General features: G+C 42.8%; 1 protein-coding gene across 8 annotated transcripts in view; it reads left to right on the top strand.

Moving 5' to 3' along the window:
- The first annotated feature begins 328 nt into the window (after positions 1-328).
- The window catches only part of NFE2L2 (NFE2 like bZIP transcription factor 2), a 29851-nt gene continuing 7421 nt past the window's right edge, over positions 329-22758 (top strand). The window contains exons 1-2 of one of the 8 annotated variants that reach the window (XM_037020628.2): positions 340-544; positions 13839-13954. Coding sequence is in view for 2 of the 8 variants with exons in the window: in XM_037020626.2 (XP_036876521.2) it covers positions 7318-7443 (126 nt within the window). In the remaining 6 variants the exon portion in view is untranslated. The other 7 variants (XM_017666090.3, XM_017666088.3, XM_073218665.1 and 4 more) reach the window with 7 other exon arrangements.

Raw genomic sequence — 22758 nt, forward strand, 5'->3', positions numbered from 1 at the left:
CCGATACCAGCGCCTGTGCCGCGTCTCTAGGTTAGGTGTTGGTTCCAGCTGTTTCAAAGCGCCCGAACTCTAGCGACCTTCGGCAAACAATTCTTAATCTCGCGGAGACAGCGCGTTGGTTTTATTTGCGCAGGGAGGGCAAACTGAGCGCGGGGCCGGGGTGTTAACGCGGCCCTCCTCAGCCCTGGGACCGCGAGCTTCTTGCGTCAGCCGGGGTGCGGGTGGGGGGTTTTCGGAAGCTCGGCTCGCGCGGCCGGCCCGCGAAGGAAGGGCCCGGGCTCTTGCCCCGCCCCCGAGGAGGCGGGGGTTGGAACGGGGTAGGAGCAGGCCGTGCGGCTCGGGCTGTGACGCGGTGTAGCGAGTGCCGGGCAACTCCGAGGTGCCGGAACCCCGAGGAGCCGGAGCCGCCGCCGCCTCCAGTTCCGCCCTGTGGCCCCGCGCCTCAGCAGCCAGGACGGGGCCACCGTCGGGAGCGCCAGAGCACGGTGCCCGGTACATCATGACGGACTTGGAGCTGCCGCCGTCCGGACCGCCGTCTCAGCAGGTGAGGCCCCGACCCCGGGGCCCCGCGGTGGTGCCAGAGCGGGGGCAGGGACTCGGGGGAGCCGCAGCCGGCTACTCCTTCCGTCTGTGGCAGGCGCCGGGACTGCGGCGGCGGCGGCGGCGTACTGCAGCCGCTGCGCTTGCGCCGGGGCCGGGCGGGGAGGAGCGGCGCCTACGGGGATGCGGGAGGAGTGGGGCTGCAGCCGGTGTCCGACCAACAACGTGCCCGCGGTTCCCGAGGGCGACTGGGCTGGGGGTTGGGGATGCCCGCGCGCGCATGGGGCGAAGGGGCGACTTGAGCCGTGTCCTGGCCGCCGCAGCTGGGACGTGGGAGCCCCAGCCGGCTGCCAGAGGTGAGTGGCCCCAGAGGCAGCAGGGCCGGAGGGGGTGGACGCTGGCGGTCTGAGCCGGCGCGGCCCGGCCCTTCCGGGGCTACGCGGCTCCCCCGCCTCGGAGCCGGCAAAAATGTGCCTAGTCACGGGGCCGCTCTCGGGGGAGCTGAGGTCTCCTCGGGGCTGGGACCCAAACCCCCGCAGCCACTGCCACCGACTCCGGCCCCACGACCTCCGTGGGCGCAGGGGCTGCAGTACGCAGCGTCACCGCGTCTGAGGCTGCTCCTTTGCAGGGCAGGTAGTCTTTCTTCCCTTCAGACCACTCCGCTGCTGCTCGGCGGGAAAACCCAGCCCCAGGGTTCGGGAGGGGGAAGGTACGAAGTGCCCAGCGCTCTCCGCAGCCCCGACGTGCGGTGGCCCCACAGGTCCTGCGCGCTTCTTCGCGCCGTGGGAAAGGTTCCGGCTTGGAGACCGCCAGTCGGCCCCCTGCCCCGCGCGGGGAAGTGCGGCGGGGCAGCGGACTCAGGCCAGAGTCGGCCGCGTCTCAGGCTTCTCAGTGCCTCCCAGCGGCGCACGCCGCGTGCGTGGTCTCGGCCTCCGTGACAGCGGCCGGTTGGCTGTCACGGCGGCCCTCGGTTGGCCCTTTCCTGCTTTATAGCGTGCAAACCTTGCCGCGCCGGGGCCAAGGGACAAGTTGGAGCTGTTGATCTGTTGCGCAATTGTTGTTTTCCCCAGGGCGGCTTTGTCTTTGGACTCAGCGTTTCAGAACTGCAATTCCAAAATGTGTAAGGCAGGCTATTCTGTTCTGTGCTGTCAAGGGTAAGAGTTGGCGAGTGTAGACGAGAATTTCTATTGCTTTTGGGATGTTACATGTTTTGCTTCATGCATAATTTCTCTTCTGGGTGTTTTATAGTTTTCCTTTTCTGTTTGAGAGAATTTGCTTCAATTTCTCAACATGTTGCTTCTTTTGCTAAGGGTGAGACACTTGTTTAATAGTGCTTCGCTAACCTGTAAATTGTTATAAAAGTGAAAAGTTTCTGTTCATACTTTGTAGGGACGTAAAATAGATGTATTTCCAAGTTTCGTTTTGTTTTTGTATTAGGGGTTTTTAGGAAAAAGATAACTTGATTCAAGGAAATATATAACTGTATAATAGGCACAGTAAATACATTTATGTTTTTAAACGTAAAATTTTAGATTGATCCTGAAGATCTAAAATAAGGTTTTAAGTTATTGACTTGTATGTATTAATTATGTTTTTTTTTCTTTAAAGCTGGTTGTCTAGGACTTTTACCCAGTAATGATTAGTATTGTATTCCTCTGTTTTTGGCTAGTATGAAGTAATTGTACTTTCTGATTTGGTTGCTGTTCAAGAGTCATCTACACAGCTATTCAAATAGTAATCTATGTATGACCAAAGGATATATGAAGCTAATGGACTTTAGTTTTCCTGAATTTAGAAAAATATTCAAGAGCCCTCTATTATGTTTTAATCTTCTTTCTTTACAGTGTAGTTTAACATTTCATATACCATAGTGCATACAGCATATGCGCTGCTTTTTCTTTTAAATGTGAATTTTCCAATTATGTTTGAAAAGGTAACTGCTTTTCCACCTTTGTAATCAGACATCACTGCGTATTTGAAGAGTTTGAAAAAGAAAATGGAAAATTTAGAAATGATTTCTTGTTTGTAGTCCAGAAAGAGTTGAACAGATTCTGACCTTTTGTCAAACTACAGTTGAGAGTGAGGTACTAGGATACAATTTTCCATCATTCGTGCAGAGTAGGTGTTGATGAACAGGGCAGTAAAAAGAGCCTTAGATTCTGCCTCTCCATTAGGGGTAATGAACCATCCATTACGTTTTTCAAGGGTATCTGGAAGAGATGAAGTACTTTTATGAGGGATGAGGTTGATCTTGGACTAGACTGGTAAGATTATTTTTAAAAGAAAAATAGGCTTCTCATCTCTAGGATGAATTTAAGCAAAGAACGTCTGAACTTTTAGATACATGAAAAATCTCTTGAGATGCGGAAGCAGCATGTAGGATGATAAATACACAGCTCTTATCTGTCTTTCTAAATTAGAAATAACATGGGCCGTTTTGGAATCTTCTTGTTAATTTGGGCTTTAATAAACAATGCTGGGGGTGGGGGAATAAAACCCTGTCTTTCTGAAGGATTATCAAAAAGTTGAAAGCCAAATACATTCATTTTCTTTATTTTTGTTCTATAAGAACATTTTTCTGGGAATTTCCTCTCTACTGACTTAATACTTTTAAAGGGGGTTTTGCATAAATGATACTTCCTCTAATTATTCCTTGATCTGGGCTTAAGTTTAAACTCTAGGGCACAGGAGGAATTTGGCACTAAGATGATAACAGGTGAGTTTGGGGGCACTTATTTATGTGCCAGACAATGTAATAATTGCTTCACATGCATAATTGCACAGTGACCCCATGGGAAATATTATTTCCAGTTTCCAGGTGAGAAAAGAGTCACAGAGCCCTGCTTAAAGAGACCCAACTGTTCAGAAGTGGAGGGTGGGATTCAAACTTAAGAGGCCTGACTCGGATAGCTGTTAATCACCACTTCCAAACTGGAGGACTAAACTTTAAATAGGAGAAAGATTTCAGCATTTTTTAAAGTGAATTAATTGAGAAAAATCAGAGAAAGGAAGGAAAAGAACTAAAAAGATTAATCTCTGTGCCATTTCAACTAAGCAAGAACTTCAGTTAACTATATGTGAGGGGGGAGGTAGGTCTTCTGAAATACAGAGAGAGTAAATACAACCTGTTGACGGAATTACCCCCTGGGGGACCTTTGTAGGGCTACACGGAGGACTTGGGGGTAGGGCTAATTTAGAGAAGCAGGACTGTTTCTTTCTTACCGTAATAATAGTTTTACAAATTCCTGGGATTTCAGCAAGGTTCAAGATTCTGCCTCACATTTTTCAGGGACTGTTTCCTTTTTCTTAGTTAAATCTCTTTACTGTATTCTTTATTTTACCTTTATTTTCCTTGTTAGTTGGTACATTCTCCTGTTCCATTGGTTTTCTTTATTTTGAAGTAGTGGTCAAAAAACAAGTGGTAGTGAAGAAATATATATGGTGAAGAGTGGGACAGACCAGGTTAAACCAGGTTGAAGAAAAGTGGGTAGAATGGGGAGAATTTGAATTGAAAACAGCTAGTAGAAACCTGTTAGCTCAAATTAACACTAATCTGGACATTTCTGAATTAAAGCAAGCATAAGGGCTCCAGTCTATCATTGAAGCTTACTTGGATTTTGAGAATAGTACCTTTCAAAATTAAATACTTTTCCTATAAACAAATTATCTTCATAATTGTCTTATTTGTCTAAATTAAGGATGCTACAGTATTTTTAGTATTCAATGGATGATTTGCCCAAAAGTTCCTTAATCCCGAGGGTTTTAATGCCTGGCCCAGCCACTTTCAAAAGTTTGCTGAAATCTGTTGTACACGAGGGTATAGAAGGACAAGTTTACTAAATGCAGTATTTAACCTGCTTCCTTTACCTATGGCTGTATGTTTAAGTTTATTGTAAAATGGAGAATGGAGTTTATGTTTTGATGATACAGTTTCTAGGAGTTAGTAAAATTTCATTGCTATGTGCTTTTAATAGGCTCAAACATTTGTTTAAAGGGCTCTAACATACAGGCCAAGATTTCTTCAGTTGATATTGGTATGTTTTCTGGAAATTAAAGCAAAAATATGTTCAGGGTTATAATATTTACATTCCCAAGTAGTACTAGAAAAATAAAATTGGTGTTCTTACACCAATCTCTCCCCTATCCCTAAAAAAACCCTGATAAACAAAAATGCCACCGTGCCTAAAGTTGGTTTTCTTTGTGTCCAGCCCCTGCCACAATAAATACTTTTAAACTACCAATATTAAGAATTTTAGGAATTCTGAGGGTAGGAAGCACTTCTAACCAGTCCTTTTTATGGCATATGTCCTATAATATCTGTCTTTTGCAAAGCCTCATACGTGAAAGGCTTTCTGTGTGTGTGAGCAGGTAAGTTTGTTTGGCCTAAACTCTGATAGTAGTGAAAACAAATTCAGGGCATAAGGATTTAGATCACCAAAGTCCACCTTTCAAAGATCCTGTTGATGATTGATTCTTGAGAGCCATTATAATCCATCAACAGCCTGTGTTCTGAAGGATTAAAAAAAAAATCTGTAACAATGCTAAGTAGTCATTCCTTCCTTACAGCTTGAAAATGGAGACTTTTGCGGCCTCTATCAACAGCAGCATACTGATGAGATCTGAGCTTGCCATTTGCTTTCTTCAAATCAAACAATGAATGGGCAAGGAAAGAAAGATAGCACAACATGTGGCTTTCAAGCCTCTTTCTGAAATGAGTTTTTATTTTCTGCATTAGGCAATTCTTTTTAATTGTTTTTTAAATTTCTCGTACTTGTCTTAACTGTGTATCTGTGTTTTTTCCTCTACAGCTAAATTTTAAGTTACTTGAGAACTGGGCATAGAATTTATATTTATTTGTTTAACAGCTTTAGGAGATATAATTCAGATATATAGTCTGCCCATTTAAAATGGGCAGTTCAGTGATTTAGTGTATCAGATTTGTGCAACTACTACCACAGCCAATTTTAGAAGATTTCGTTACACCAAAAAGAAACCTGATACTGGTTATCAGTTAACTCCCCATTTCTCTTCAGCTCCTTTCGTCCCTGGTAACTACTGACGGATTTTCTATCTTTATGAAGTTGTCTGTTCTGAATATTTCATATAAATGATATCATACCATATGTGGTTTTGTGTGGCTGGCTTTTATGTAACCATGTTATATAATGTGTGTTGATAAGGTGTGACCATGTGGTTGTGTTTATCAGGACTTCATTATCTATTCATTGGTTGATGAACGTTTGAGTTGTTTCCACTTTATATATTTCTTTTGGTTCCCTACAGTGATGATTCTTAAAATTTGCTGTCTATTAAAATCACCATCAAGATTTTAAAATCTTGATGCTCGGGCCATTTGCCTCATTAAATCAAGGCTTGGGGTGGGACCCAGGCAGCAGTATTTTTTCAAGCTTCAGAAGGGATTCCAGTGTGCAGTCAGGCTTGAGAAACTGCGCTAGAGGAACTAGCTCAGTGCATGGTACCCATAGAAGGTGTATTACACAGTGATTTAGAAAATCTGGTTAGGATATCTTATTTAAATCATGAAAGAAGAAGTGTTTTTATAATTGATTACTGGCCTTCGCAGATTTAAGATTAAATCTGGGAGCTGTGTTTTAAGGTACCTGGCTAATGCTTGAAATTCAATAAATATAACAAGCTCTTTAATTCCTCAGGGAAATTTAGGTGATAATTTTTGTTATCAAAAGTTCACCAAGTGGATCAGTAAAATTTTTCCATGTTTTGTCAGGAGTGTGGCTGGGAAAACCTGCAGTCTAAGTTGGGAATAGCTTGGAAATGGCAGTAAGGACAGGATGCTTGGGGGGGTGGGTGCTGGTGAGCCTGGTGGGCCAGGGCAGAGCTTTGCCTCACTTTGGAAGCTGTGCTTTGTGTTCATGGGCCTCATTTCTCCCATTAAAAAAACAAAAAGCTGAAATTTACAAGGCAAGTTTTAGCAACTCAATTTTTTGGTCCTCTGTAGCTGCCTGGGAAAGTCAACTTAGTATTCTAACCACTGTGGCTACCATTTGTACTTACTTGAGTGGCTTTCTAGTTTACATATTTGGAAACTGGGACTAATTTCTGAATCACTTGCAAGTGTGTGTGTGTTGTACACCACAGTAGTCCCACTTGAGAGACTTGAGGGTGCGGCCCAGGACCTTCTGAAGCTGACTTAGCCCCACCTTGCAGGCAGGGTGGGAACAGGCCCAGAAGGGAGTGGGCACTCCCATGCAAGCCATAGCCTCTCTCTGGGCTGCCAGCCAGAGCTTTATGTCCCAGCTCCAGCCTTCCCCCGACCATTGCCCCATTGGAGGGGTACATTTAGGCATCCTTCAAGAAACGGCCTACTCTTGTATCTCTAGTCATCAGGAGGTTGAAATTCTTTTAACCCATCTCTCCTATTGCTTTAAGATTTAAAAAACAATATCCTGTTCTTTACTTGTTCTTAGGAGTTTTCTGCTGACTGAGGCACATAATGTGTTTAAAGCACCTTGAAACTGGAGGATTACAATGCTAACATTTAGGTTATGCAATGCTTGCTTGTATTTCAGTGATCATTTTTCCCATCAAATGCCCTTTCCTTTCTTTGCCAGAATGTAGCTGATGACCAGGGTCGAGAGGTAACCATCTTTCCTCTGCCTTGCCTCCAGTGTCTGCTCCAGGCAGAGACAATACTGACTGTGTATAGGTGATAAAGGGTACGGAATTTTGCTTTACTTCAGACTTTTGACAGTCTTTTGTCTGCTCTTCTTCAGCACAAAATTGTAATACTGCACATGGATGCAGAACTCAACCTATTCCCAGCCTAAGGGATTAGAACACCGGGGAGAAAATTACTGTTTCATTGCCTTCTATGAATGGAATAGGAGCAGAAGTATGACCCAGGAAACTACACTACTTTCCCAGGTGCGTGAGGTTGACTAAGAACCTGGACTTCTGCAGTTTTATTTCACAGTGCTGTAGCCAGGCAGTCTTGGCTGCTGTGTCTCAGGAGTATTGAAGAGCCATGAATTTTTTTATCTAGCAAAAAAAGCCACATTAAAATCCTGGTAATGAAAACCACTAAAAACAACTGTCACTTTTTACTTGGAATAGGAAAATTGCCAATTTTTGAAGTTTTTTTCATTCATGGCAATTCTCAGTGAAACATAATTAAAGTATACATTGGGAACCCAACTCGAAGGGTGGGGTTAGGGTTGGCTCACTTGGTGCAAGCTGGAGTCCTCCCCTCGCCCTGGCTCACGTGTTCTTCTTCTGTTCCCAAGCTGAGACCAGGACCAATGGGAACCATTCTGTGGTTTCAGGTCTTTCTTCAGAGACAGAGGTTCACTCTCACCTGGAAGCTTCTTTACGAGGATGCATATTTGGGGGACTCCCTTGGGCAGTGGGTGGAGAGTGAAGATGGTGACTCCAGGAGGGGAGATTCTAGGTTAGTTTCACCTGGCAAGAAGTTTCTAGAATTAAAGGGGGAGAGGTTAGGAGGAAGCTTAGGGGATTCCTTATACCGAACCCAGGAGGACTACAGCCTTTTTATTTTTTAGACGGTTCCCGAGGGAAGCCTCAGATTGACCCAGATTTTTTACCTGAGGATCTCTTAAATCCATAATACTTAGATTTGCTTTTCAACAAGCACTTTGTGTTTAGCTTCTCCATGTAAGAAAAGGGAAAGCATTTTGGAGCATTTGTGCTCTTTTTACACTCATTTAACTATAGTTCTTTTAACCCTGTTGATGTAAGTTTTGTCATTACTGAGAAAACTCTTTGGAGAGGTTAAGCAACAGTCCAGAGTTTGGTTTCTGAAACCAGAAACCACATAACATAGTTCAAACAGGGAATTTAATATAGGAAATTAATTATATAGGTGATGGAAGAACTGAGAAGCCAGGCAGCCTAGAGATCAGTACCCTCCGAAAGCCACAGCCGGCCCGAGGGCTGGGGGTGCACAGGGAGGAGGTGGGATTCCAGGAACCCAGTGTTTCCTCCCGAAGCTGGCACTGCTGTAGTAGCTGGGACCCTGGAGAGGGAGGAGGCTCTTCCTCCCACTCTCCCAGACACTTGGTGGGACACAGTTGGAAGCCAGCTGGCCAGGGAGCCTGGGAACAAAGCAGAGGCAGCGTGGGGAAAGGGATCTGCAAGCCACAGGCAAATGACCAACGCAGTCACATAGCTGGAAAGAGCTAGAGCCAGGACTGGAACCTTTGCCATCAGAGTCCTTGCACTTTTCCCCAAACTATCTCCTTTTTAGGAATCTTAGACCTGCTGCTATGCCTTCGGGGCAGTCATCACTCCTGCCTGGAGAATTGTATGGGGACACCATGCAGCATGGGACTCACATGTCCCCGTCTTAAAGGGTAATGAGAGTGCCATGTGCACGTTATTATTCTCTCTTCCACAGAACATTTAGTAGCTATATATTCCTTCCAGTTAATGGAGTGTGCATACATGACCACAGAGTAATTCAGTAATAAAGTAATCTTGGGAATTTCTCTGAGAGTGCAGATGGAGGCTCCTCTTAGGGGACACCTAGTTGATTGGTAGGTTCTGTGCCCTACTCCCCCTGTCAGGTACCCCTGGGGTGGCAGGGCATGATGGATTCTGGGTGTTTCTGGTGGTGCTGAAGGACTTGAGTCTCTGGGTCTTGAACTCGAGGTTCAGAAAGGAGGCAAAGCATCTCAAGAAGAGCTGGAGGAACCCCACATCTCATTTATCCTGATAAAGCCTTTTCTCTCCAGAGAGATGAAGGTACAGACAACTCCCCGAGATGAGAACTCATTTATATCCCTCCCTTCTGTCTCTGCCGGTCTCCTGGAAGCCTGGGGCTCTTGGAGTGGATGCTCTTGCTCTGTGGTGCAGGTTTCCAAAGTCCACTTGTTAATACAGTTGTGTAGTAAACCTAAAGTGACTGGTGTGTGCTGACAAGATAATAATGGAGGCTGAGGGAACAGTAGCCTTTCAGTTCAGTTCATAACATTTACTGAACACCTGGTGGTACTGTAGGATATCCTAGACATGCTCTCTTTATTTGATTTTGATGACAAATCTGTTGTGATGGGGGGCTGTTAACTCCATTTTACAGATGAAGAAACCTACTTAGAGTTTAAGCAACTTGTCCAGAGTCACTTGTGATGGCTGAATGGGGATTTAGAATGTCTGTAAACCCTACTTTTCCTTCTGGTGTTCTCCTTCCTTTCCTTGTCTAATGACTGTGGGTGTTTTGTTCAATGTTAAAGCATGCGTGACACCTGTACAACAATTACGATTGCCCCTACCTTGGAGCTCACTCTGTGTTTGTCTGCTGGCACATGGACTGGACTTCTCTTTGGAGTGGAGGACTGTTCCACATTATAGGATATTTAACGTCATTGTGACAACCAGAAAGTGTCCCCCCAATTCCCCCCCCCCCACCATCCCATACAATTCCAATTGCTCCTAAGTGGAACCCTGTAATACGTTGACTTCTAGAGACAGTTTGAAGCTAGGTTATTATTGTTTACTTCAGGAAATCCCAGGATATTATAGTAGTCTCTCCTTTATCCCCAGGGAGACGTTCCAAGACCACCCCAGTGGATGCCTGAAACTGTGGATAGCACCAAATCCTATATATACTGTTTTTTTTTCCTGTACATACATAATATGTGATAAAGTTTAATTTATAAATTGGCACAGTGAGATTAACAACAGTGACTATTAATGAAACAACAGCTAAAACAATGTACTGTAATAAAAGTTAACATGACTGTGGGCTGTCTCCATCTCTCACAATACTGTGCTATACTCACCCTTCTTGCAGTGGTGTGAGATTACAAAATGCCTTCGTGGTAAGATGAAGTGATTGACGTAGGCATTGTGACATACTATTAGTCTACCACTGACCTTCTGACTATTCATCGGAAGGAGGATCATCTATTTCCAGACAGGGGTTGACTGCAGGTAACTGAAACCTTGAAAGGGAAACTGGAAGGTGGTGGGAGGGGAGCTACTACGCTATTTTGTTCTTTGTAGGGAAGCCCACCAACTCCTCAGATGGCAGCCTGTTCATGCCTTTTATTCCAAACTGAAAGGGGCTAATGGAAGAAAGAAAGATGATAGGAAGTGATGAGCGCCCAGAAACCAGAGGGACCAGTAAATTTCATTTACCAAGAGTGTCTAGTCCAATTCTCTTAAAACAGAGCAGTGTTATTTGAAAATAGTAATTGTTACTGCTGATGTTTACCCTTTCTCAAATCTCCAGCTCAAGGAATTGGTCTCCAAAAGATAAGCTAAACATTTTTAATTTTCAAGATAAGGTTAAAAGTCATATGCCATACCTCTCTGGGTCTTCACTCCCTTTCTTTACTGGGTACTTTTTGAAGAAGTTTGAGCCATGATGGAAAAGAGTAAGGGAAAACTCTAGAATAGCTGAAGAGGTGGAGATATCTGAGAATATGGGGGCAAAAATAGGTTGTCCACTTTCTTGTCCTTTTTCTGATTGTCAACCTGAGGGAAATAATTAGTGTTCCTTGAGATGATGTGCTTGATCAACATTTTATTACCAGGTTGCTAAATTCTTTAGTTTGAAAATAACTGTGACATTTGTTCTCTCTGAATATCAATTACATTGTTAACTTATAGTCTACATTTATAGTTATTAAGATAAAATACTTTTTTTAGTAGAGTACCCAAAGAATGATTTGGTATTGTTACTGTGCATGAAGTTAAATACTATTTCTGTGTGAATGAAATGTAAAAATACTTATGTGATTAGTAGTTGGGCCATAAGTGGTATTAAACATGATACATTTGTCACTAAAGTAATTAGAACACTTTAACCTCAAGAGCCTAAGGTATACAATGATAATACTGAATTCTGAGCCTAAATGTACACTTACTTATTCCACAAATAATTCTTGGGTATTTATAAACCCTGGGAACTTTCAGGGCATGAAGGTATTTTAATCTTCCAAGATAATGGAGCAAATGTATTGTTTTCCGTGAAGGACATTTATTGTCCCGCCTAATTAATTGGTCCCTTTGCTCTTTGTACACCTGGATTGTAGGATATGTTTCGTATCATTGAGTATAAAATTCCTTTATATCTCTATCTCCTCTGCTTATGGGATAACTTCCTGTAGGGTAGGAACTATATTTCATTCATTTTTGTAACATATGTAACATGCCTTGTGCTCACATAGTAGTTGCCCAATAAATGCGACAGTCAACTCATTATAGTCTGCTAGGAGCTTGGTGTTTATACAGGCTCATCTGTGACATCTGACAGCTCCATAACAGTGGGAGGAGAAGATGTCATTTCTAATTGGGGTGCTCAGAGAAGACCTGGAAGAGGTGGCATTTTTAACTAGAATTTTTTAAGCCGTTAGGATTTGTTTTGGCTTAAGCTCCAGTTGGAAGCCCAAGGAAGGTATAGTCATGAGCCGGAAGGTGGCAGTGGATCGAGTTGCTAGGGCTGAAAGGTCCGTTTGGGGCTTGCTGTGAGTGCCCATGTGGTGTTTTAACTTCACATAAGGCAGTGGAAAATCACAGAAGGAACAGACCACCCAGGAGCTGGATGTGGACCGGAAGTTCCTGTCATCTGAGAATTGGCATATGGACAGGTTGGAAGCAGAGATGGGGTCTCTTGCTGTGGCATCGTGTGTCTTAGTCGGCTTGGCAGTGGCGCTTACAGAGGGTCTGTAACTCTCACCTGTACCACCTTTGTTACCATTTAAGAATTTTTTTAAAGGAGATGTTTTTCACCTTTTGGCCCCATGATGGAAGCCCTTGTGCTCAAGCTTGTGTGCCCTGCTCATGCTGTTTTAACAGACTCATCTGCTAGTGTATTCATTAATTCCATTGATGAAAGTAAAGGACAGGTGAACCAGAAGTTGCTGTTTTGCTTTAAGGATGGATTACCTTCTCCGAGGTGGCACGAGGAGCTTCTCTCTGCCCTTTTCCCAGATTGATGTACTCCTACTGTCTTTGTTCAGCTGTAACACTCATCCTTAGTTTCCAGTCCCAATGACTAGTAGTGTTCATCCAGTAAAAGAAGAACACAGACAATATCCATGGACTTCCTTGTAAGCCCCAAGCTAACAGGCAGGCATCCAGCAATACTGGTCAGGGCCGCTGCAGCCTTGGGGGGTCTGCCGCGTGCTGGCCAGGTTGCTCAGTGCTCTGCCAAGCCAATCTTGTGGTGTGCACTCCTTCCTCCACCCTGTGCGGTGAGGAGCATGACCGGCTCTATCATCATTAGAGTGTGGGCAATACCCCGGGGGCAGTAGTCTTAGAATTAAGAAAGAAAAGAACTGGGCACAGATCTAGCACACTGTATACATTTGACAGTGGTGGCTGTAATTACTGTTAACTATAATTTTAGTTCTTTGTCAGAACTAAAATGTTTGGGTGGGGATCTGAGTTCCAATGTCCACTTGAAAAAATCCTTCCTTGATTTCTAGCTGTGTAATGCCATAAATGTCTATCCCTTTTGTGCCATTGGCTATCAACTTATCGTTCTCCAGTGTGTGTCCCTGGCTTCATGGGAGGGCCTGACTATTGTGGAGAATGAAGCCTCCTGTGACACAAACCCTCTCGTGGCAGGGCCGCCTTGTGCCCTGGGCCAGCAGAGGGCCACACACAGCCTCTCTGCGGCCCCTAGCCCTCCACCGGGTTTCCTGTGCTTGTGTGGATGGTACACGTCTTACTGACTTCCTTCCCAGATACTCTCCTTCAGTTGTAGCCAACTTTTGTACTCTGGGGTTCTGGGCCTAGAAACAGAGCTGTGTCCAGAGGCAAGTGGCACAGATGGAATCAGCATGGGGAGTGGAAGTGTGTTAGTGGAATGCTAAATCCAAACATGAACCAGCTGACTCCCGTGGCCTTGTCCTCTTCCCACCTACAACCCCTTCGTTTAGTCTTCAAAAATGAAAATAGTTCTTTTGTAATAAATACCCTTAAGTAACTGGCCTTAAAAAAAAAAAGACTCAGTGGTGAAGGGAAGAAAGACCCTGTATTAAGACCTCAGGGGAGATGACATAGCTGGAAACTTCTACATGTACCACCCTTTGTTATTGCCATGTCTGCTACAGAGACAAGGTGTGAACTGACCTATATTTGCATATTGGTTAGACCCAGAATCCTAAAATTCAGATGCTTCTCATGTTCATTTGACATCTGCAACAGGAGTTGACATCTGCAACAGGAGTTGAATAAATGTTTTAATTCCTCACCCCTGGGTTGTCCTATATTTTTAAGGGGGCATGCATTTTAAGGTGGCCATATGAAAAACAGTTCTGTGAAAACAGTGTTTTCTCCGTTTCCCTTCACAGGACCAGCACAGTAAGGACAGGCAGCAGGGCCAAAGCTACCCTACAGCTAGTCCGCCCCAGAGCCCGAGCTTCCCTAGCACTGCACCACCCCCCTGACAAAGCCTGTTATTTCTGAAGTAAGAGCCTGCGTGATTTGAGAGCTGCTGGATGTACACCTGGATTGGATCTCCTTGTCACTATTTATTAGATGGGGGTCTTCAGACAAAATTAGTCAATATCTCCATGTTTGTTTCCTTGCTCCAGCACTACCTACCTTGCACATTGGTGTCAGTCTAAATGCAATAATGGATACAAATGCTTGGAATGGTATGGAACACTTAGAAAGTGCATGGTAACTGCGCCATTATACTGTTACTTAGATTGTGTCATAACCTGCCTTTATCTGGATTTAGAAGATTGGCACTGTGCTCTTTCATTCTCAAATCTTGATGAGAAGGTTCACCAAGTAACCATTATCCTGGCATTGATTTAGTGGGTTAATTGAAAAGATTTACGTTAAGGAAAATAAAAGAATCCTATACTGATTTTAAGAGAATAAAATGATAATATACTAATTATAACTTCCTTTTTAAGAGGCTCAACTTGCTGCCTGGCAGTGGGCAACCAGTGGGTACTGTGCAATTTCAACAGTGTACACCTGAAAGCAGTTAATAGAATTTTAAACTCAGGATTAATTAATGTCCTTAGTTGGAACAGACAGTACTTTCCCATCACCTAAACACCTTATTTCTACCCATTATTCAGATGACCTTCAGAATAATCTGGTAATTGTGTGGCCTAGGGACCATAACATTGCTGAATAATATCAAGGTGGTCCATTTGAACTTTTTAAGCTCTTTGAGTAATTCAGACTCCTGTTAGCACACACAGACCATTGAAGTAGCTTTTTCCAAATAATTGCTTATGGTGTAAATACTACTTATTGTGGTTTGGACTTGTTAATGTTCCCATTGTATCCTTGGGATGTAATTTGCCAAAACAGAAGAGTTTGGTTCAATAGAATTCCCACTAAGGAGTGTGGAAGGCTCACTTTGTAACCTCTGCGGAGCTCCACTGTCACCAACCACTTGTCACTTTGGAGCAATTGAAATGGGGCTAATGCAACTGAGGAACTGGATTTTTAATTTAAATGAATTTTTTATTTAAGTTTAAAAACAGCCATTATACTTACCTGTTAAATAAAACTTTGGGAGGATGGGTGTGACTTATTGTAGCATATTTTGAGTGCGTTTGTCACTTCTAGTATCAGTAATTTTCAAATTTTGGTTACTTGTTAAAATAATTTTTTGATATATTGGGTTAAATAAATGTATTATTATTTTTTATTGAAGTATTGTTGATACACAATCTTATAGTGGTTTCAAATATACAATACTGGTTCAACAGTTACCCATACTAATAAATTCTCACCCCCACTAATGAAGTTACTATCTGTCAGCATGGAAAGATGTTACAGAATCATTGGTTGTATTCTCCATGCTGCACTACAGTCTGTGACTAGCTTGTATTATGATTGAGAATTTTTGCATCCCTTTATCCCCCTCCCCCACCAACCCCAACCCCTTCCCCATGGTAACCGCCAGAGCCTTCTCAGGGTCTGTGAATCTGCGGCTGTTTTGTTCGTATTGTTTTGATTTTTTTTTAGATTCCACAAATGAGTGTACTCATATGGTATTTGTATTTCTCCACCTAGCTTAAATAAATGTATTATTTAAATTAAATGTATATTTTAAACTACTAAAATTTTATCAAAATGATTAATTTTTAGGTTTTTAGCAAGGCTACTAAAAATTTTTAAATTACACACATGGTATGTGCACTCTGTTGAATAGTAAGTACTACTTTAAAGCATGTTACAGGTAGCTGAAATGAGCTTATTTAAAAATTAGTTTTCAGACTTAATACTTTGGACATCCTAGAATCAGGTATTTAGAGGATGGGATTTTAAGTGGCACCTAACCATTATCCTTTGGCGGATGAAGAAACCGAGGCAAAAAGTTACTGTAAAGTGGCGTGACCAGGTGGGGCCTGGAGCTTGATGTTATTTATGGCCAACTGCTTAGGGTCCTGGGTTTACTTGGCATTGGAAATGTGGTGGGTGTTGGGGCTGTAGAGAACTTAAACTTACACCAGGTCCATACTGAAGAAAAGGGCTTTAAAAAGAAATCATTTTAAGCGTTGAGAAGAAAGTATTCATGTGCTGAAGCTTGACTTGATGTGTTTGTTTTTTAGGTAGGTTGTCAGATGTCATTTGGTAAAAGTCAAAGCCTGTTTATGGTATTAAGAGTGCAGCAACGCTGATTGAAAGGAAGATACCTCCAGTGGTTACGGTGAACACCTTAAAGCAAATCAGGATTTTATATTTGTAGGAGTGGAAGAGGAATGGGAGGCAGTACGATTTACTAAATGCTGGATTTATGTGTGTGTCCCTCCGATTTAGAGGAGGCTGCTTCTGCCGCAAATGCAGCTGACAAGCTTTGTTTGCTGACAAGCCGTGCCGCCTTTGATGCATAACTGCGGTGTGCTTCAGTTTCTTCATCTCACTAATCTGCACCGAGAGTGGTGTGCAGGTTAACTGACATGATGCAAGTGAAAGTGTTTTTATGCTCTTAAAGCACTATAAATGCAAGGGCTGCGTCTGGCAGGGCTTTCTCCAAGCAGATGTAGAACTTCTTGGGACACACCCAGGCTTAGCCCTTGGATGAGTCATTCATATTTGGAATGTGCATTTGGTGGGTGCCTGGCCTTGACCCCACAATTTGGGAGTCCTCAAGGAGTCAGTCTTAATTTTGAGCCCTTCAACTCTTGGGAGCAGAGACAGTCCCACCTGAAGGGTGTTAGAACTGGGAGCTTCTTAGTCCTGTTGTATTGAGCAAGATCACAGTCCTTAGAAAACCACCCAGTATTTAGAGCTTGGGGTAGGGGAAGGAAAGTTCTCTATAGAAAAATTCAGGTCAGACATCAGTTAAATAACAGTGTTTTGTAGACCAATAATTTGGCCATATGGTCAAATGCCACACAGCAGTTTTGCAAAGGTCTGTTTTCAAAGCAATTCCTAGTATTTCATGAATTTTAAGTGGTAGTAATTGTAGTATGAAAGTCTAGTTTGAGATCTAATTTGTGTGAGGTTGACTATAGATGACCACTCCTGGGTTCTGCTCAGTCAGATGAGACCTATGGCCAGTTACCCATTTGCATCTCTGGGCCTCGGGATGCCCATTTATAAACCTAGGGTTTGGACTTTGGTCTCCAGGATCACTGTCAGCTCTCTTTAGTTGTGTGTTTTGAATGCAACTTTATGACCAATCAGCATCTGTTCCTGAGAGATGCATCCCTAGAGAGAATGGCCTTTTCTGGTCTTTAAGCTGTTAGTAGATGGGTCAGCCTGGCTGGACTTGATTTTTCTTTGAAGTTTACCTTATCTGTTAGAAAGGCTGAGAGGTTGCCGATTTTGCCTGACACACTTGAGGGTCTCACCTTTGGAGACTTTGTCCAGCCTCTATTTTCCATGCATGCACCACAGCCCCTGCCACTGTTCCAGAAGCTCCAGTGGCACCAGCCAAAGTTAGCTTGGCCTGGAGCAAAGCTGGGCCTGGTCGGATGGCTGACAGAATACTGTTTGCTGGCCAACTGACTATATATGAAGCTTATTCTCTTCTTTAACCTTAACTTTCGTTAAAAGATAGTAGGAGGGGCCGATTCTGAAATGATTCTGGAATTAATGTAGGAGACCTGGTACAGTTAGTATGCTTTTTTGAGTTGAGTACCACATACCAATATGACTGAAGGACAGATGAGTTGGAAATAATGGGGAAATGGTGCTCTCACACATTGCTGGTGGGAGTGTAAGAGGTACAACCCTCTGTGTAGAGCTATTGGCAGTATCTGTCATAATTAAAATGGATATACTCTTTGATCCAGCAGTCCCACTTCATATATTATCCCACAGGTTCCCCATACATTCATGACATAATTTATGTACAAGGATATTCATTATAGCATTTTTTGTAATAACAGAAGATTAGAAATAATTTAAAAGCCCAATGAAGGACTAATTAATTATAAATATTATTATTGTGTGTCTTTATAATGAAATACTTCTCGGCCATTGAAAGTAATGGAACTAACTCTATGCCCTGATATAGAACCATCTCTAAATATTTTAAATAGGGAGAAATAAGTCTGAAGTACTATGATTATATGCTGTTTTGTGTGTCTGTGTGTGTGCATTAGAAAAGCTTCCTAAGAAAACAAAAAGATGATGTCAGTGGTTGCCCTGAGAGGAAGGCTAACTTGGAGATTACTTTTGCAACTTTTAGATTTTGTACGATATGTATGTGCTATCTGTTGAAAAAAGACATTGTCATGCCCTAAAGGAGTTTACACTTTAGTCAGACCATTGTAGAAAAGCCCAGATGGGACGCATAAAGTATAGGGTAAATATTGTTGGCTTTATGGGAAGACTGATTAAGAAACTCTCTTTCTGCAGCTAAGTCAACCTGCTGTGCCTGTGAGTCATCAGGACAGGCAGGTCTGACAGTGTATCAAGAGGGCCAATTTCCAAGTCTCAGTGCCCTGCCTGGGGAGAGGGCACCAGGGTGAAAGTAGTTTCCAGACCTTGTCCTATAAAGGTGTGAACCAGAACATCAAGGAGCCGCACCGCAGTGTGGGAAGAGCTTGGCAGGCTCAGCACCAGTTCAGGGTTGGAGTCCTGGCTCTGCCACTTGTCGAACATGTGATTTGGGGTAGGGTGGTTCAGTGCTGAAAGCCTGAATGTGTTCATCCATAAATGAAGATAAACCCACCTCCCTGTGCTACTGCAGCAAAGCTTGAATGAGCCACTGCCCACAAACGCTCCTGTAAAGTGATTTGCAAACGGCAGCTGTGATAGATGCTGTTAGGTACCTGCAGGCTGGCAAGCTGGAGTGGAGCAGGAGATGCTCATTAAAAAATTGAAGTGAAGCAAAAATATATTTCTTTCTCTTTGCCAAATAACTTACGAAGAGTTGCCAAATCAGGAAAAAGTGGATTGAAGGTAGTTTTACAATCGTTGACCAAGTTGTCTCACCCTTTAAATTTTTCCCTATTTGAAAAATAGAGGGGGCTGTCTGTGAGTCCGGTGGTCCCTTGCAGATGTAGCATTCCAGGACAGTATGGCATTAGTAGTTCCCATCGCGGCGGAGGTGAGTCATGCTGACTGAAAACTCTAAATGTGAGGAGGAAGTCTCTTTGTTTTTGGAAGTTTTTCTTGGGCTGGAGAATCTGAGCCTCTGTCGGAGTTTTGGGAAAGGGGGGGAACACTGCTGCCACCAAGAGGGGAGATGAAGCAGACCTACAGTGCGTGGACATGGAGCCATTGCATGTTTTTTTCACCTTTAATGTTTGCTTGCAAGTGTTAACCTGGACTAGGCCTTTGGAAACCAGGTTTAACCCTTGTTCGTTTGGTAGAATGTTCATAGCAGTTGTGACTTGGGTGCTTTGCCAGCTGCGACTTGTCTGTGAGGTCTTTCTGTGAAGTTTTGGGATACTTCCTCCAGGCTGTCTTGGCCCCTACGCATCTCATCACATTTCAAAACTAACATCAGAGACTGTCTCTTTGCCTTTGCGTCCTCAGCACCTCGCACAGTTCCTGGTGCCTGAGAGGTAATCCAGGCAAGGGTATCAGATGGGCGGATGGATTAATGATCCACTTGGGGTAGCAAGTATACTAATCTTGCTGATCTTGACCACCACCTTTACTATAACTACCACCATTCTGGTAAAATGAAGTTTTAGCCATTAATAGTTTATTATTTCAAGAAATAATTCATACTCAAATTAAGTCCATGCTGAAAAAAACAAAACAGGATGTTTGGAATGTATTTTAACGTTTTGTTTTATGCAATTAAAAAAAAAGAAACAGCCAAGTTTTGCTCTTACATATTACAATATATAACGTATATCTAAAGTTCATCACCTCTACCGTCCCTGGCACACAAGGTCATTGGCTGACACCAATAAACAGTGTACAGTACTTAAAAGCCTGGGTGACTTTCCTCTTTCTTACCTTTTTAACCTAATTGTAGGCAGTTACGTCTCCAAATAAGCTTTAAGATTGAAATAATTTCTTTTTACAAATGTGGGAGCCAAAGAGGGTAAAATCTTGCAGGGAGTTGAGAAGTGGCTGTAAAGAGCCCTAGTGGTTCCATTGTGCCGGACCACTGCCCTCCGACATGGGGACACGCTGTGAGGAGGATGGGCAACCTGGGCTGTTGGACTTCAAGGTGGGTAAGCTGAGCTGCCTGGTTAGCCCACACCCAGCTAACTTCTGTGTACATTAGGTAAAGTAGGTTGCTAACTTCTGTGTACATTAGGTAAAGTAGGTTAGGGAGTTAGATCTAGTGTGCTTGAAGGTTCTGTTGGTAATAGGTGGGGGAGGGAGCACTGGGGTGTTTCCCTGTGGGATCATTCTAATAGCGATGAAAGACTGACTTTGCAAAAGTCCTTTCATGTATGGAGCATGGCATGCAGAACTGCATACACACATGGCCTGTTCAAAAATGGGGAAGAGAAGAGAAAAATGTAGCCTGAAGTTTGCTTATCAAACCAAGCCATTCTCTGACACAATAGTGATGACCCTTAGCACAAGTCCTTTTGAGGCCCAGCAGCAGCATCCTGCTCCAGTACAGACAACCAGAGAGAGGGACCACTGGGATCTGGGTGTGAGGTATCCATGGGCAAGTCAGGTCCATGCATTCTTTGTAGCAGATGAGATCACCTGCTATTTTGGAAATTAACTGTTGTTTCTGATTTATTTTTGGCCAAATCCTAGGTGCCTATTGAGAAAAGAAATAGTCCAAGTTCCTATTCTGTTGCGCTCCATGTTTGCTTTATCTTTGCATCATGCTTTGCAGTTCACAGACAAGAGGAATGGGTAAAGGTTGCAGTAAACAGGCAGGATCATATTTCTTAGATTGAGTCATTGCTGAGAAACTTGTTTGTGAACAGGAAGCAGCCCATGAAAATGTTTGTACATAGTAACGTGCCAGACTGTGAAGAAAACTGGACCATTTTTAAAATAATGGTCAGTTATTTTTAAAAACAGAGCTGTAGTTATACAGAAGTTAACCCAACAATATTTATACTTGGCGTAGATGACTCTAGGGCCCCTTTCATCTGTAACATTCTGTGATTCCCTATATTTTCTGTGGTTCCCCATTTTTAATCACCTACTTCTCAATTATTGTAGCAATATATTACAAAGTCAGCCAGTAGGTCCAGTAGAACCAAGTGTTTGAGCGTGGGCAAGCCTTGAATGATCTGTCACTTACCTTCACTAGAATTCTCACTGAGAAAACAATGGCATTGTGTTGTGTGTCATCTTTTAATGAAGCACTAGTAGAAAAGCAAAGAGAAGTACAGAGGTAAGTAAGTATGAATTATAATAGTCATCAGTGAGATGTATTTTAAAAACACACCTGCTGGGTGTCATTTTACTTTAGTAAGGATTGTGACTGCAGAGAAGAACCTTGTGGCTTGTGGCTAAAGGAGATCTTTTTTGTTGTTTTATCATCTTCGAAATTCAGGCATGCCCTCAGCTGTTTTTCATAGCCTCCTATAGCTTAATTTGGTTTGTACTCAAATAGACGGTGTGATTCATGTAACACTGTTTTACTCAGAAATATTTGAGCAGCTTCTGTGGGAAAGAAAATATTAAACCAGATTCAGCTAAATAATACAACCATCTGGATATAATATAAAGACTGAAATGTATGAAAGAAAAACATTACCAGGTGTAACTTAGATTCTGAATGCTAATAATTAGTATTTGGATGGAAGAGAATTCTCAGGGAAATACACTAACAGAAACTTCTTTATTATTTTCTTTTAAGAAAGAATAACTTGAGACATTGTCTTAATCCTGATACTCTAAAATTGGAAATTGGAAATGAACATCAGTTTTCATTTACCATTTACAAAATTAATCTGTGCGATTAATATTAACATTTTATTGGTCAGATTTATTTTGAGAAAGAAACCTCCCACCACCTTCCCATCATTCTCTGGACAAAACAGAGGATAGGAGAGGGAAGGGAGTAAAGGGGGTTGGGAGGTGCGAGCCTCATTTACGGATCTCAGCATGTAATAGAAAAACATCTTATTTTTCCAAAGCCTCAGTCTAAATATTAATTTAGGAGGAGATGGTGATATCTTTATCTTTTCTGATATTTTTGGATCATCTGAGCACGATAAATGATAGTTTGTTCAAGGCACTGTAATTGGCTGCAAAAGGCATATTTGGTGTTCAAGGCCTTTCTTCATTGTTTATCCTGGAACAAAGATGTTTGTTTTAAAGTGGTATGAGTTAATGGTCCAACTTAAGATTTCCCATAAAATGTGTAAGAGCGTACCCAGATGGCAAATAATGATATATACCTTTTAAAATGAATATTTCTTTTGGGCCATATGGTGACTTAACGCAAATTGTTGAACATTTGTTTCTTATTAAATTGTCTTCCTTTGTCTAAGCCAAGCTAGCAACATAGTTTGGAACACACTCAGAAATCATTAAGTAACAAGAACAAAAAAAATAGACTGCCTTAGACACTCCATTTGGATGTGAAGGCTTACCACCAGTGCCTGCACAGCCGAGGAGGCTTTTTCACAGGTCCTAAGGAAGTGCCTGTTGGAACGCTGTACATACCATTTCCCCACTTGCCTCTCCCTCCCCTGATTCTTCCTAACAGCCATTTTGTATGGTGACCTTCCTCGTGGGACTTAGAGGGGTTGCTGTTCTTTCTCAGTGCCTGGGATTTATGCACAAAGAGCAGCTTTAGGTCTTCTTACACATTTCCCTTCCCCACTGTCTGTTGTCATGCTCTTGTTTATTAGGGACTACTTCCTTTTAGATGGTACTGGACCTTTGCAGAGAGATGGGTCC

Source organism: Manis javanica, chromosome 12 (assembly GCF_040802235.1).
Source record: "Manis javanica isolate MJ-LG chromosome 12, MJ_LKY, whole genome shotgun sequence".
In the NCBI taxonomy this organism is placed as follows: domain Eukaryota; kingdom Metazoa; phylum Chordata; class Mammalia; order Pholidota; family Manidae; genus Manis; species Manis javanica.